Raw genomic sequence first — 16,393 nt, 5'->3', positions numbered from 1 at the left:
TGGACAAGAAAAACTGCTTATTTTTTTTAGATTGCGGCATTTAAGAACACATGACTGTTACTATGACTTTTTGTCACACAAGAGGTTTGACATAACTGCATTCCTCTCATATTTGTCCTGGGTATGTCGTTGGTGTTGCAATTGTTGCTCCTGAGGGAAGGTTGTGGATTTCTTTTTTTTTTTTAATTCAGCTATTGTTATATTGCTATTGATGAACCTATTGCGATAATTATTATATCTATTTTATCACCTGCCCCCTGCATTACCTATTTGAAACTTTCCGTTAGTTATTTATTTTTCGGGAAGTTTGAATATGACTCCAGAGTTTCCCATCAACATTCACATAAATATTAAACCAACTGGAGCCGGTAACGCCACTGAACCTGGGAAAGATCACTTGGATCAAAACAAATAATGACATACAACATTATTCGTCATCTGGCTCTTGTTTTTGTTTTTGTGTGAGACACTTGTGGGTGCTCACTGAATTGCCTGAGTCACAATCTCGATGTTTCTCATGATTTGTGGTCCCGTGGTTCTTTGTGTTACCTGCAGTGGCTTTGCGCCCACTCGAATCCACGTGCACCTTTACGGCCACACCTATGCCCAGCAGCCTCTTGGCAGCAGGTGTTTCTACACGGCATGCTGTCAAAGTTTGAATCACTTTCTGTTTGTAATGAGCTTTCAACCACATGCAGCTCCCAAAACCGTCAAAGAATAGCAGTTCTAATTTAGATTGATTAGATTAGATTGATTTCTTTATGTCTGAAGAGTTTTCTTTTCTCTTCCTCTTCTCCTAAGAGCTTGGGCTGGGTCTAAAACGGTTTCTGTGGCCTTGTGAAATCCATTGACACATTGTTGTGTGTTGTCTGGATGAACTTAAACATGACATGACTTGACTTGACTCACCTGTCTGGGAAAACAGGTGCAATAGTGCTATTGCTTATATGGTATCAGAATTTTTTTTGTTTCCTTTACTCTACTGCTCTCATATTTCTCTCATTAAATAATAATAGTGTGATTGCAATGTGGGGATTTTCAAGAAAGACAGGCCTGGGAAAAGCTATTCATTATCTACCACTACAATACAGACTGATTAATCAATACAGAACATTGATTCACTCTGTTATTATGTAAAATTGTAAGCCTGAAGATGATACATGGGTTTAGTGTTTTTACCAGGATAAGAACACACACATACACACACATAACAACCTAATGATCACCTTTTTGTGCTCAACTTAGTAAAAAAGTAAAAAACAACAAAGTTTTCAAACTAAAATGGGGTCAACAGTGTTTCTTAAAGACTCAAAAACTAAAAGGTATTGAGATATAGTGTGAATGTAGCCTATGATTCAATCATTGTTCAGCTGTAAGTCAGTCAGCTCACCTGTTCTGTAACTCCAGGTGTGTATGACTCACTGGATCTGATTCACATTCACACAGAGCCCATACTGACACGCCTCTTCTGATAACAACCTTCAAACTGAAATAGTCTTAAGCAGCACTGTGGTTTATTTACTGTAGTTTGAACTACCGTAACCAGTGTTACAATAATGACATCATGGCGAACTGAAATCATAGCATTCAGACCTCATGACACAGTACTCACGAGTTAATTATGTCTGTCTTGACTGTAATTACTCATCATTATTTGATTATCCCATAGTTTCCTATGATTTAAGAAAAGGGGAGCTGAAATACAATCGTAAATTTTCCAAGTAAAGTAAAGTTCCAAAAAATTACTTTGAAATCAGTTAAAGCTGGTTTCTGCTGGCAGATATACAGTTCATTGTATGCGAGTAGGAAAGTTTTGATGAATATTTAGTTTGGGTTAAATTAAGCTGTAATTTCAAGGAAAAGGAGTCTTGCAAGAAAAAGTGCTAGTGCAAAAAGTGATTTCAGTTGATTTAAGAAAAAGTTCCTGTAGGTAACTTAAACTCACTGTACTATGAATTACAAGATCTGTGTATCTAATATGAACTATTACAACTAGACTTTCTGGTTTTGTTATTTCTTAATGTGCTAATGATCTGTGCCACCATCAACTGTAAGATGCAAACAGGTCCCTCTGTTCACAGTTTCCAGTTGACTGTGCCGGCAGACAATCTCAGCAGCATTTAGCTGCATTGAGCTATGATGCCACATATTTACCTCAGGAGTTGACCCCATTTAGACACTGCTAAAGGTTACTGAGTATCTGTCAGTGTAATTGGTCCTTTGCGACTGCAGAGAGGCACACTACACCACTTTCATACGATTCAATTCCCAGTCTCCCAGTCTGACACACAGTTTAATCCGCTTCCCCTCTCGCTCTCTTCTCCACTCTCACTCTCTCCAACTCTCATTAAAGAACACTGCTCAGTCGTCTTTGCAGAAAGAGAAGACACTCTGCAGGTAGTTATTTAGGACACACTATTTAGGTGTTGTTTCAGAGGGGCCAATGGGTTATAGTGGTGCCCTCCACTATAACCACTGTTGCTACTGACTCTGTACTTCAGTTGTAAATAAAGAACAAACTAGAATGTCCCTCAGGAGAGAAAATCTTACTATCTGTCTGTAACATTGTCATTCATTGATATTCTGCACATTCGTTTGTGATTAACCCTTTTGATTTGGTGTTGTGATAAGCTATATAAGATAAGATATAAGATCAAATAGTCTGATCAAAGCAATTCCACACATGGACCTTCCAGCGATTCCCAGATTTTTTTATCTTTTTCTGTGTTCCTGCTCTTTCAGTCGTAGTTCACATTCTCTTTTTAGAGGGAATTGAAATTGTTGAATTGTTACACACCTGAGAAAACTGTAGCTCCCCTGACACAACTCGCAAAACAGCTTGTGAGCTTTGAGAGAAGTTTACAGTATGTTTTCTTGTCTTTCAAATATGACCTCCAACAGAAAGCTGAAGGGCCTTTTTAGCATATCAAAAATCTTCTGACAACATCCGCTTGGAGTATGTGTCTCTCAAAAAGTGAAATCTCCTCGTCAGCCGCACATACACTCACCAACACCTCACTGTGAAATGCAAAAGACTTTTGAATTTTTACCTTTGAGCTTCTGCCTGTTTATACTTCAAACACTTACGTTGTGAAAGCCAAACTGAAACCCAGACTAGGATGTCATGCTGCTCAAACAGACCCAGAGTAGATACTGTGGTGTAATGAGGTTGCAGAATGCTACTATAAGACCCCTCTTTTTTAAAAGGCTAAAATTACATTAAAAACCTCAACAGTAACGTGTCCATACTAAAATAACGCCCTGTTCTCTCTGGGTAATACACACCGGGGTAGAGGTAGTTTGTTGCAGTAAGGTCTGCGGGAAGGGAATCAATCGCCCCATTCTCTTTCACACCCTCACACACACATACTCACAGAAGAACGCACTGTCCAAGTCCTTATCTCCATGGTGATACAAAGTGTGGTCTGGAGGAAAGAGGTAGTGCACCATTATAGACAAACCAGAAGAAAAATACACAGCAAAGCAAACTGCACTCTCTCCTCAGCTATTTCATTCATGGCTGTGAAAGAAAATAACCCTCAATTCCTTTTTGACTCACTAAGAAAAAATGTTGATGTTGCACACACACTGTTGTTCTATATTTCATTAATACCCGGAGCTTTTTATGGTAAAATCAGCTCTCTCAAGGATAGACTCATTTAAATAGTTGGTTTTGTTTGCCTGAATCAAAAACATGAGATTACAGGTCTCATTGTTTTATATTTTACAGAAATACTGTAGTTTCCTGATGTTTACTTCATAATGTTGGGTATTGCATTAATGAAATGAAGATAAGATATGATGTTGAAATGCCTCTAATGTGATTTATCTCCCATTCTTTTCTGTCCACTTCTACTTTTTCTCTCTTTTCACTACTATTCTCAGACTGAATAGTCCACTTGAATGAGACTTCAGCTGTGAGAGCTCACCATCAAAACACTTTTCCCATCAAGCTCCATCTACCAAAAGGTACAGCTTCTTGAATATAGTCTTGTGATACTGATGCAAGAATTTAACATTCTATGCATGGTTTTCACTTTATTGCTCAGTATTTGCTTTGACAACTGATTTAAAATATTTTGTGGACTTTTGTTTATTCAGTATTCATATTTGCCTTTTCTTTGCTCTCTCTGCAGCACCAAATGTGTCTTTAAGACTCTCATCACTTCACTCAGTGGGCATTATGTTGACCCTGATCTAAAGCCATCAGCACCCCATCCCTACCTTTCCTTCCCATCTTCCCCCCCTGCACCCTCTCCCATCTCCATCATGACCAGTCTGAAGCGTTCTCAGACAGAGCGCTCGGTTGGGGGCTCAGTGCCAGCCACTGATGAGTTCTACACCCGCCGTCTGCGCCTGCCCAATGGAGGGGCGCCACCACCCCGTAGTGAGAGCGCCCACATTTCCTCTTCCTCCACCACTGGCACCAACCCCGGCGTCCCCAAGATGGGGGTTCGGGCTCGTGTGGCTGACTGGCCGCCAAGGAAAGATGGGGGAGGAGGGGGTGTTTGGCATATTACCGTGGAAACCGACTCCCCCAGCTCCACCAACACCACCAGTTCATCAGGATCTGGAAGTGGAGATAGAGAAAGACTTGTTGGAGGGGGAGGAGGAGGAGGGAGTGGAAGTGGTGGTAGTGGTAGTAGTGGCAGTGGAAGTGGAGGGGTGTCAGCTGTTACAGCCCACAGCAATCTGTCAGCGAAGCTCGGCCACCTAATAAGCCCACAGGACTCATCCATGCTGCGCAACATCCACAACACGCTCAAGAATAAGATGCAAAGCAAAGGAAAAGACAATCGCTTCCTTTCACCAGATGGCTATCTGGGCTCACCTCGCAAAGGCATGAGGCGCATCCGCCAACGCAGTAACAGTGATATAACTATTAGTGAGTTGGATGCGGACGGCAATGAGGGCTGGTCTTTCTCAGGGTGGACACCCATGCACCGTGAGTATGGCAGCACTTCATCCATAGATAAACACGGAGTGTCGGGAGAGAGTTTCTTTGACATGCTAAAGGGTTACCAGTCCTCTGAGGCCCCTGATCAGCGAAGCCCAGCTCCAGAGAGGCTAACAGAGCTCCTTACAGTGGCCCCCATAAAACAGGCTGCACTTGACCTGCCAGATGGACCTTTAGGTCCAGCCAGAGGTAGTCCTGCCAGTCGGCTGAAGGAACGAGAGAAGCACTTAAAAAGGAGGTCAAAGTCAGAGACGGGAGGAGAGTCTATATTTCGTAAGCTGCGCAGTGTGAAGGTGGAGGGTGACACATCAAGGGCTGGGTCTGATGCTGAAGATGGGGGGAAAGGAGATGAAAGTGGCCCACCTCCCAAACCCTGGGTGTGCCAGAGAGGCTTTGCCCATTTTGATATTCAGTCTCTACTCTTTGACCTCAATGAGGCAATCCAAAGTCGTCAGTCTGGGGCGAAACGGAAGAACACCACAACTGGTGCCTCTGCTGCTGCTGCTGCTTCTGCCTCCGCCACATCCTCCCTCTCCTCTAATCAGAGCGGAGTGTATGGGTCACCATGTGGCTCACAAGAGGAGCTGAGCAAGGAGGGAGCAGGAGGACACAATGCTAACCCTGCCTTAGACCCTGGTGATGACAAAAGCAATGATCTGGTGCTCAGCTGCCCCTGTTTCAGGAACGAGATTGGGGGAGAGGGTGAGAGGAACATCTCTCCTGCTAAACAGGTAAGTTTTGTGCAAGAACAGGATCATCTCAAAGAAATATGCAGCTATTTGTTTTGACTCCTGAAAAAATCTCTTTGAGGCTCTTACTTTTAATCTTCAGACTGCAGCCAGCACAGTCACTTTCTGTCTTGGCATTTTGAAAGATTAGAGATAATTTCAAAGATTTCTGTGTTTAGGAGATGCACTGAAAATGAGATGTCTCTAGATAAAATGTTTGTCAGCTTACTTGCCTCACTTTACTTTATTTTTCATCCTTCAGCAGGGCAGCATAGGCAGCGGTGGAAGTTCAAGCAGTTCTTCTGGCAGTACAGAGGAAGGACCGCTGGATGCCATCCTCAGTACTCATTTTACCAACGCTGGTGTGGCAGTATTAGAGGCTCCCAAGGACGGGCCAAGTCAGCATGCTGACAGGTCCAAACGATACATCGTAGAGCATGTTGACCTCGGTGCCTATTGCTACCGGAAGTACTTCTACCTCAGAGGTAAGGACAACAGAGCAGTTTGGGCTATTTTGATTTTTCAGCAACAGAATTGAGTGTCTCAAAAGCCACGCGTTAATTATCTCTTCTTTTAACGTCAATCCTTTTTATGTATTCCTATGTCAAATTCCTCCCTTCTAACCCCCAGAACACTGGAACTATCTGGGGGTAGACGAGAACCTGGGTCCGGTGGCAGTCAGTCTGAGGAGGGAGAAGCTGGACGAACACAAGGAGCACGGCCAACAGTACAACTACAGGGTTATCTTCAGAATGAGCGAGGTGCACGAGATCCTCTGACATTTGTGTTTTATCAGCTTGATTTGTTTATTGTTGTTGTTTCATTTCACCAGGATGTAACGTGTTTATAGCTTTTCCCTGTGCAGCCTCCGATGTTCACAAATGTTATAGTGCATTCTGTACAGAGCGATGTTACCAAGCAGCTATTATGAGTTCCTATTGTGTAGGAGTGACGATATAGAATCCGTGCCTGAGCTTGTTTAAAAGAAAACAAAAAAAAAAACAGTTAGTGTCCGTTATAAAACCTTCACCTCAAGGTTGTCAGATACAGCTCAAGACCTTAGACCGCACTGCCTCCATTCATTAACTCCGCTCCAATTTATTTGTAATTTATTCTCCCATTATTCGCAATGCTTGATATCCAGTGTGGTGAGAGGGATTCTTTTGTGAATCCCTCTAGCCCTTGCTGCCATCTCCTCCTATAGAAGCTAGAGCCAAAGATCCATGTCCTCATTCCCTGAGCTGAACGCCCACCTACCATCTTTGTCAGCCTTCATGTGTGAAGGACTGAGCTGTGCCGTTTTGCAGCTAAACAAGACTAAAATAGCGCCAAAGGTATTGGAGTGTAGAAGGAAAAGCATTGCTCTTGTATTGAAGTGCACCATGAGTAATAACCCTTCCGATCTCTTGGGATGACGCACAATCTACCGTGCTATATTTTCTTCTGCCTCTCTCTCCGCTTTAATTACTATATTCAGAGCAGGGATCTAGGCAGGTATGGATATGTCCTATAATTGTGTGTCTATGTGTCAGTGAGTCAGATGAACTGATGTAGGAAGAGATAAGTCCAGTGTCCACTGAGGACAGCTATTGTCCTCTTGTCAGTGAGAGTGCTTCTGTTCCTCAGTTTGTTTAACCCTGAGGGTGTTGGCACAAATGTTGACTTGGCCAAACACTTCATGAAGACATACAAACACAAATACACAGATATGTATACATTTTTTCTTAAGAGCCATGGGACCACTATGGATATCCAGCTGTGTTTGTTTGTTCCTGGTGGATATTCAGGTCATGGTCCTTCTACTGCCTATTGATTTATTCATGGAAGTTATTCATGGAAGCCTTGAGTTTGTTTTAGCCTGAAGACCCATCTTATACTGCAAATTGAATTTAATTGCACATGCCTTTAGGTCTCACCCCAGGGTGCCTTGCAGCTTTCCAAACATAGACCTGCTATTATTCTACTTATGGATGGATGGATAGTTTTGCTTTTGTTGTTGCCAGTAACAGGGAATTTTAAACTAAATCACTTTCTGTCATAGTCACCATGTGTATGTGCACCACTGCTCGATGGAGAAACTTCTTTTTCTAGTTCCAACAGTACTGTTTTTATTCTAAGGCTCTTTTATCTGTATTTTTAATTTCCAATTTTCTTGTTATTTTCCCCCCCTTGTTGCTGTCTCCAGCTTAACACCCTGAGAGGCTCCATCCTGGAGGACGCAGTACCTTCCACATCCAAGCATGGCCTAGCTCGAGGCCTGCCTCTCAAAGAGGTGCTGGAGTACCTGGTGCCCGAGCTGAACGTTCACTGCCTGCGGCTAGCGCTCAACACACCTAAGGTCACCGAGCAGCTGATGAAGCTGGACGAGCAGGGGGTAAGGAGACATGATGAGCAAACTGAATTGTACTGGGAGAATTTGATTGATTCCAGTATCATTGAGACGTTATATTTTCCTCTTCATCACCCTAATGTTCAGCATAATGGGTAATTATTTGAACTTAATTTCCCAAGCCATTATCTTAAACTGTGAACAGCTAATTAATGTCATTTTGAGTTTAGGTTATTGGGATTTTTGCTCAGTCCCACACAGTCATAAACACACACACACACCAGCTCTTTGATACTCCATGATGCCATCATCCAAAGCTGAACCTCTGTAAATGTCATGATTTCTCTGGAAAATTGCACCTCGATCTTTGTAGAGCAACTCAAGGTGGTTATTCCAACATGAGTTCTACCTAAAATGTCAATGTGGTTATTCCGACATGAATTCTACACAGTAAAACACATGTCTTCCCTTTTGATGGCAACAATCTTTGTTCTCTTTTACAGCTGAGTTTCCAGCGGAAGGTCGGAGTGATGTACTGCATGGCGGGTCAGAGCAGCGAGGAGGAAATGTACAACAACGAATCAGCCGGTCCTGCATTGGAGGAGTTCCTACATCTGCTGGGGGAGAGGGTTCGGCTCAAAGGCTTCACCAAGTACCGAGCTCAGCTGGACACAAAGAGTATGTACACACACAGAAATTACAACCAGCAGAGCAGATAGTGTTACACTGACTGTGAACCTTAATGCCTGATCCACAGCAGGAGGGCTGATGCAGATTGACACACACTAAACAGTTCCCATTGATTTAAAGAGTCTTGAGTTCAGTTGGCATTTATCGTTCGATGGATTGAGCAACAGCCCTGACATGATGTGTATGTTTAGTGCCTTGAAAATCCAATGTAATATTCATGTTAACTGAATCACTAATTGCTGGGGACTGACGTCTGTAAGAAACTACTTCTTAGTATCTGCATCTCTTTGTTTTCTACAAACAAGGCAGATTTTTTTTCCTCCCCCTATCTGCCTGTTCAAACCTGTGGTATTCTACTCCATACTATCCTTCTATCAGTCAAATTAATCCTCGCAATGCTTTGAGAGTCAAAAAAACGGCCAGTCACTTTTTGCAGGAGATAACACAACCTTCAGGAAACTCTAGAAAATTAAATACAACAATGCTAAGCACCTCCTATTGAAGGAGAGTAATTAATGGAGATAACGCAGCTAGGTTGAGAATGGCCTTTTAAACACCTTGTGACTGCTTTGTTCTCAGAGTGCATCAATGGACTGTGTAGGTGGTGATTAACATGCAGTGGCTTTCTGTTCAACCAGAGTGTCTTTAAGGGCAAATAAATCACATCTGATCAGCATTGGCCACAGTAGAACATGGAAAACATAACGATAGAGTAGAACGGTCATTTCAAAGAGAACGCTGTGGTGTCAGTGGACCTGTTACAAACGCATCTCTATGCCTAATAGCAATAGTTGTTCATGTAAAATGGTGTTTTCTGGATTTTATTTTAGTATTTTATTGGTCATGGTGAAGCTCTTTCTCATTGGTGATAATATTCTTAAAAAACATGAAAACAGTGTATTAACTGTAGATCAGTTCTATGTTTTACAATGAGGAATTCACTTGTGGTTGCATCTCCCCCAGCTGACTCGACCGGCACACACTCCTTGTACACCACTTACAGGGACTATGAGATCATGTTCCATGTGTCTACCATGCTGCCCTACACACCCAACAATAAGCAACAGGTATGTTCATCAAAGGTTAACAAACAAACTGAAATAGTTTTTATTTATAATAGTATATAAGATTTATTTATATTCATCTTGCAATGTACATTTAAATTTAACCTTCCATCAACTTGGACTCACTTAATTCATGAGTTTGAATATTATATATAATCTAACTTTAGTTTACTTCTGCTGTTCTTGATTTTTTTTTTCCAGTTACTGCGGAAGCGCCATATTGGGAATGATATCGTCACAATCGTGTTCCAAGAACCCGGGGCACTTCCGTTCACTCCTAAGAACATTCGCTCACATTTCCAGCATGTCTTCGTGATTGTGCGGGCACACAATCCCTGTTCTGAGAACAGCTCCTACAGGTGAGATTCAAAAACCCCACATATAGTTTGCTGTATGTGCATATAGTTTAGAGACTGCAGAATTATGGGTTGTTTGATGCATCAGCAATGCTCGGCCAGTGAGTCCCTAGCTCTCCACTTGTCTGCAAGCTTTTAGATTCCATTAGTTAGAAATATATCAGAAAGCTGAAAGTGTGTTTTCTGTCTTCACCAAAAAACGAGTTGGTTCCTCCAATGTTTCATTTCCTGTTCAGGCTACTGTTATACGTACATTTTGAATAACCCTGTATAGAAACTTTTGTCATAGCTATTGTATGCACTTAACTTCTCATGACTCACTTTCCATCACTTCTGAAACAATAATGCTCTTATCTGTTGGCTCAAGTGTGTCACTGCTTTCGCAGTCGTGGCTGTTAGAGCCCTCTCTACAGCACATGATTTATGACCACCTCATCAGGGATGTGTAATATGTAATAAAATGTGCCATCCCGGAGTCACTTATAAGAAATGCCTTGCCTCCGTTTCCTGTTTAAAACTGCTCAGCTGTGAAGGACATTTCATTCTCCATTCATTCCCGCCTCTGTCTTGTTATCTAGTTTCCTGTCACTCTCTCGTATCTGGCGCCCTATGAGCCGTCCTCTATCTCCGACTAATGGCTGTTTTAATTGCTGTCTGAGCACATTGTTAGTTAGGTCTTAATCATCCCCCATGGGGCTTCTTCGTTACTGAGCAACAACACACGTGCATGAGTTCTGCAACAGAGTGACTGTGGAGAAAATACACTTAACTTCAGAGATTCACAAACGTGAGTCAAGGTTTCTCAAGTGAAAACACAATTCTCAACGCGAAAGATCGTTTTTCTAGAATTAAATTACAATTCACACTAACCACGTTGTCGGAGGGAATAAGAACACGTCCACTGAAAGAGCTTGATTTATTCCCTTTTTTTGTTTAATTAAAAGAGAAAAATGTTTTTCCCACTTTTTGGTCAGTAGGTCAAGAGATTCAAATGATTCGAGGCAGCCTGAATTCTTTCAGTCATGCATCTCGCCAAGTTCTTGATTAATCCAGCAACACACGCGAATAGGACCATTTTCTCACCAACTGTTTGTAGTGAACCAAACCACATGTTCTACATTCAGCACTGCTGGGAGAGTGTGTTTTTCTTTAAAGGAGTAAGTTGGTACTGTGTCATTGGAAACCAACACTTTAACAGATTACACCAATGCTTTAGACCACCTTAGTCATAAAATCTGCTATGCACAGTATAACATAAATGGTTTATCCTTGGATGACTACTCGTGACAAGTAGACAAAAACATGTTATTTGTACCTTCCCCACGTCCACTTTTATACACACACACACACACACACACCTGTTTCTCCCACTCCAATTGGTATTGATATGTTCTTTTTCTTGCCCTGGCGCAGTGGGCAGCAGGTTGTGGATACTGGAGGAGCAGAGCTGCCCACACAATGGATATTTATAAGACCACAAATCACTGAAACCGCAGGAATGCACTCTTTCATTTTTACTGCCAAACCTCCTGCCATGAGGATCACACAGCAGCAGCCCCGACTGCACCACACTCTCCTATATTCCCCTTTCTCCGCCTCTGTCACCCTCTTTTCTCATTCGGTCCCTCTTTTTGTTTTATCACTCTTTTTTTTTTTTTTTTTTAAATGTTATGCTCTCTCTGATTTGCTCTCCGGCTTTCACTCGCTCCATCCATCACCTCTTTTTGTCCTGCGTGAGTCACAGGTCCTTGCTTGACTGATTCACAGGTGTTTGAGTTCAGTAAAAGCACTTGTAGAGCGAATCGTACTGTGTGATGTGTTTGTAGTCACAGAGAAGAATAAGAAGAAAAGGTCACATTTTATTTTAATCATTTGTTCGACCCACTTACAACCACTTTGCTGCTGCTGCTGCTGCTCTCTGCATGATTCATTTGTCTTTGACAGTGATGCGGTCGAATATTATCTTGTGACTCGTTTACCTGTGTCGGTGCTGTCAATCTATAATTTTCAGAGATTCATTAAATGCTAGTAAAAGTCTAATACAAGCTGCTCGGTGAAAGTTGGCTGACTTTCTGTGCTTATTCCATGTGGAAAATCCAAGCAATATTTTGATATACTAGCAACTACTTGGGGAATTCCCAGCATTCATTTATCAGCACAGTGCTATAAAAGTGATGTTTTCACTCTCCGAGGCAATTTCAGCCTGGAATAAAAAATGTTTTCTCTCTTACTTTCGTCTGTCACAAATAAGGAAAGGTGGGAAATGAGGTGTCAGAAAATTTGACGGTCGGTATAATTGAACACCACACGTCCCCCGCGAGGACGGTGCGTCTCCAAGGTATGTTTAGAAGTACGTGGGAGACATATTGACTTTAGTTGCTTATTAGACAAAGCGATTAATCCCGGTGTCGGCATGTGTTCTGATGCATGTCAGCGGGGAAGCGAGTGGGACGAGGGCTTCGACATCCAGTGCTACTCTTGTCAGCTGGTAATTATCACCTGAGTGAAGATCTGGGTGAGGTTAAGACAGGTGACCCATGTACAGACACCTTGCTTCAGGCCTTATAAATGGCCTTTTCACTGCACGCTCTATTTGTTAAGTGCCTCGAAAGTATTTGAAAGATTTACACACAAATCTGTTTATCTCACACAGTGCTGTGTTTTTTCCAGAGAGCAATCATTCCTCATCGTTCTCTCCCACAGTCACGTCTTCCCCTCTCAGCCACATTTTCCTCTTTTCTCACTCTGGGTTTTCTTGGGCTCCTCTCCCTCCTCCTCCTTCTCCTCTTCTTCTCTCTTCTCCTTCCTCTCCGTGGCTGCACAGCTGAGTTCCTGACATACCAGACAGGGCAAACAGACTCAGATGGGCATTCCAGGGACTTAATGAAAGGAGAAGTGAGGTGGGGAAGAGCGAAAAAACAGGGAGGTATAGGACGTGGAAAAGAAATGAATACGTACCATAAGGAAAAGGCAGCATGTACTCATTGCCTCCAGACAACAGCATTAAGACACATAACACTTCAGGGTTTATAGAAAACATCGTCTATGTTCCACGATGTGTCTACAATTTTATTTTAATTTTTAAACTATATTTTTGAGTTGATTTACTGCTCTAAGGCATCATATCTTTGGTGTGTGAGGAGGAGAAACGCTCCTTGTTGGCAGATCTGGATCAATTATTCTCTTTTCTCCTCCATCTTTCCCTCTTCCCTCATTTTCTTCTTCTTGTCTTTCAGCGTGGCAGTCACTCGCTCCAAAGATGTGCCATCTTTCGGCCCACCAATCCCAGAGGGCGTGACCTTCCCCAAATCCTCTGTGTTCCGGGACTTCCTGCTGGCCAAGGTCATTAATGCAGAAAACGCTGCTCACAAGTCCCACAAGTTCCGTGCCATGGCCACCCGAACGCGCCAGGAGTACTTGCGTGACCTGGCTGAGCGCCACACCACAAGCACGCCCATCGACCCCTCGGGAAAGTTTCCTTTCATCTCATTGGCTCACAAGAAAAAGGAGAAGAGCCGGCCCTATGTAGGGGCGGAGCTGCGCAGCCTTGGGGCCGTGACCTGGCTGGTACACGCTGAGGATCATGGGACTGGAGGAGAACTTGAGGCTCTCCTCGCCATCTCCAATGACTTCCTCATCCTTTTGGACCAAGACGCCAAGGCTGTGGTGTTAAACTGTGCCACTAAGGACGTGATTGGCTGGATGCTGAGCAGCCCTGCGTCTTTGCGGATTTTCTATGAGCGGGGAGAAAGTGTGTCTCTGAGGAGTATCAGTAATAACACTGAGGATTTCAAAGAGGTGGTCAAACGTCTAGAGGTAAGAAGTCACACACACAATACATAACAGATGGTAGAGTCTAGAGTATGCATTAATTCTGTTGGTGTTGAGAAAACCTTCAAGAGAAATGAAATTATGTGATTTCGTCCTTGTTAGGTGGCACTACTCCTGCAGCAACATTGAACCAGACTTTTAATAAGACAAAAGAAATACTCATTCACAATGAGCAGGTGCAGAGAAACCAAATCAATGGACTTAGATGCTGTTGGCTGCCATTGATCATTTACCTGGCCCACTCACAGTCTCTCCTGCTATTCACTGTGGGCTGTCAGTCTGCCAGAACGACAACTGTGTGTGTGTGTGTGTGTGTGTGTGTGTGTGTGTGTGTGTGTGTGTGTGTGTGTGTGTGTGTGTGTGTGTGTGTGTGTGTGTGTGTGTGTGTGTGTGTGTGTGTGTGTGTGTGTGTGTGTGTGTGTGTGTGTGTGTGTGTGTGTGTGTGTCTACATGCCAAAGCTGCTGTCTCATTTCTGGTCTCTGCTTATTGAGAGAGTTTCAGTAACACCTCTGGACAACATTCTCCTAATGGCTCGTACACCTACACATACAGTGAAGTGATGCTAGCTCTTCCTTTGCTGTTTCCATGGTAACTGGTTAGAAGAAAAGGTGTTTTCTTATGTAATCGTCAGTGCTTTAGATTACATTCATTTCCTCAGCCTCTCCCCACCTCCAAACTGCGTGAGTGAGAGATGTGATGGTTTATATCATGGATTTATGTAACCTGGATTGAGTCCACCATTTTGCAAACATGCATATAAACATATTTATTTTGGCTCAGGACTCAGAAATGCATGACTTTCATGTCACATTTTATAATTCTGGCATTAATCTTCAATCATTTGGCCGTCCCTCTGTGCCAGAGAGAGGAAGGGAAGTGGCCCTGGGCCACTGGCTTTGTAGAACTTGTCTCTCTCTGTTCTTCTCTCTCAGTGAGTCTCTCTCTCTCTCTATTTCTCTCTCATATTCATTTCTTTGACCTCTTTTATTTTTTCTTGTTTGCTCTTTATCATTCTCTTTTTTTTCTTGTACTCTCTTCCTCTCCCACGCACACATTCAGAGACATCACAGAGCATCATAACAATTCCTGTCAGGTGCCAGTCTGCACAATGATTTATTCACGCTTCCCTGTGATGTTTGGCTTCTATTGAGCTTTTGCTAACACCCTGTTCAGACAGAGAAATGCACAGCACTCTGATGCTGCTGTGTGCATCAATAGAGGCTGCGAGAGAGAGGGAGAACAGAGAGTTGAGACTGACTACAGTTAAAAGTAGCTGCGATTGTGAATTGGTTTCATCCACATCCTTTGTTAATTTGTTCATTGCCTCCGTGTGCTAAGAGAAGTGATGCTAGCTGTGTCCTAAAGAACTTGGATATTTTCAACTTTTTCACCTGAGAAAAAAAAAAATCAGATCTGCAGTGCTCCTCCACACAGCCAGGGTACAAAGAGGCTCATCCTTCCATGAGTTCAAATAAGTGTTTCTCTTAAATGAAGCATCTGTCTAAAGTGTCACAGCAAGATCTGTCAAGCATGTTACGCGTGTGTGTGTATCTGGCGAGAAGTGTGCCACTAGTGGTGAAGGGCTGAAGCACTAATTCATCTTTATTTATGGCTGTAAGTCTCTCAGGATTTACCTAAATTGTTTAAAAAAGAATCTCTTCCACTTAAAAGAAGAAGAACGTGCACATATGCATTGAATATGTACACATACCTGCACACATATGCAGAGTGGATTAATCCCAGTTCAGTTATTCTATTAAAAGTTGTTCCAAACAGCCGAGGTGACACAGAGTAGGAGGATTTTGCCCTCATTTCTTTTTTCCCTTTGTTACACTTTTCCTCCTTTCTCCTCTGTTTTTGGCTGTCTTTCATCATCTATGCTCTGATCTGTACTTTCACCTTGTTCTCTCATGCTCTCGTTGTTTACCACTCTTCTCTCCTGGTGTTTAGATCCTGACTAAAGGCTGCGAGACATCAGAGATGACACTTCGTCGAAATGGCCTGGGGCAGCTTGGCTTCCATGTGAACTACGAAGGCATCGTGGCTGAGGTATCTCTCCTTACACAACCTAAATGCTCTTCTGAAAATATACCATTCATAAATTGGTGGCCTATGTTTACAAACAAACTTTGTCACTACCAGGTGGAGCCGTACGGCTACGCCTGGCAGGCAGGACTGCGGCAGGGAAGCCGATTGGTAGAAATCTGCAAAGTTGCTGTAGCGACACTGACACATGAGCAGATGATTGACCTCCTGCGGACCTCGGTGACAGTGCGTGTTGTTATTATCCCACCACATGAAGATGCCACTCCACGCAGGTAGGCGGGATGGGAGATTTTTAGAAGCTGTCATTTGTTTTCTTGAAATTCTTCTTTCTGTTTTCTAGAGAATATTTTTTGTAAAATTTCAGTGGTGTTTGTTTTCTCTCCACCAGGAA

The 16,393-nt window shown here is 42.8% G+C and overlaps 1 protein-coding gene across 2 annotated transcripts in view; it reads left to right on the top strand.

The window, feature by feature from the left end:
* sipa1l1 (signal-induced proliferation-associated 1 like 1) overlaps positions 1-16,393 on the top strand; it is a 55,919-nt gene that overhangs the window by 29,055 nt on the left and 10,471 nt on the right. Inside the window, exons 4-14 of one of the 2 annotated variants that reach the window (XM_069514837.1) lie at positions 3,886-3,969; positions 4,137-5,688; positions 5,951-6,170; positions 6,316-6,446; positions 7,871-8,059; positions 8,518-8,692; positions 9,668-9,771; positions 9,970-10,127; positions 13,361-13,940; positions 15,907-16,005; positions 16,099-16,274. In XM_069514837.1, coding sequence (XP_069370938.1) covers positions 4,270-5,688; positions 5,951-6,170; positions 6,316-6,446; positions 7,871-8,059; positions 8,518-8,692; positions 9,668-9,771; positions 9,970-10,127; positions 13,361-13,940; positions 15,907-16,005; positions 16,099-16,274 — 3,251 coding nt within the window. In that variant the 5' untranslated portion in view covers positions 3,886-3,969; positions 4,137-4,269. Of the gene's footprint in view, positions 1-3,885; positions 3,970-4,136; positions 5,689-5,947; positions 6,171-6,315; positions 6,447-7,870; positions 8,060-8,517; positions 8,693-9,667; positions 9,772-9,969; positions 10,128-13,360; positions 13,941-15,906; positions 16,006-16,098; positions 16,275-16,393 lie in introns of both variants that reach the window. The other variant, XM_069514836.1, reaches the window with a different exon arrangement.

The sequence above is a fragment of the Paralichthys olivaceus genome, chromosome 19, assembly GCF_024713975.1.
Source record: "Paralichthys olivaceus isolate ysfri-2021 chromosome 19, ASM2471397v2, whole genome shotgun sequence".
NCBI lineage: Eukaryota > Metazoa > Chordata > Actinopteri > Pleuronectiformes > Paralichthyidae > Paralichthys > Paralichthys olivaceus.
The sequence above is the reverse complement of the archived record's forward strand: the minus strand, read 5'-3'. Positions and strand labels throughout refer to the sequence as shown.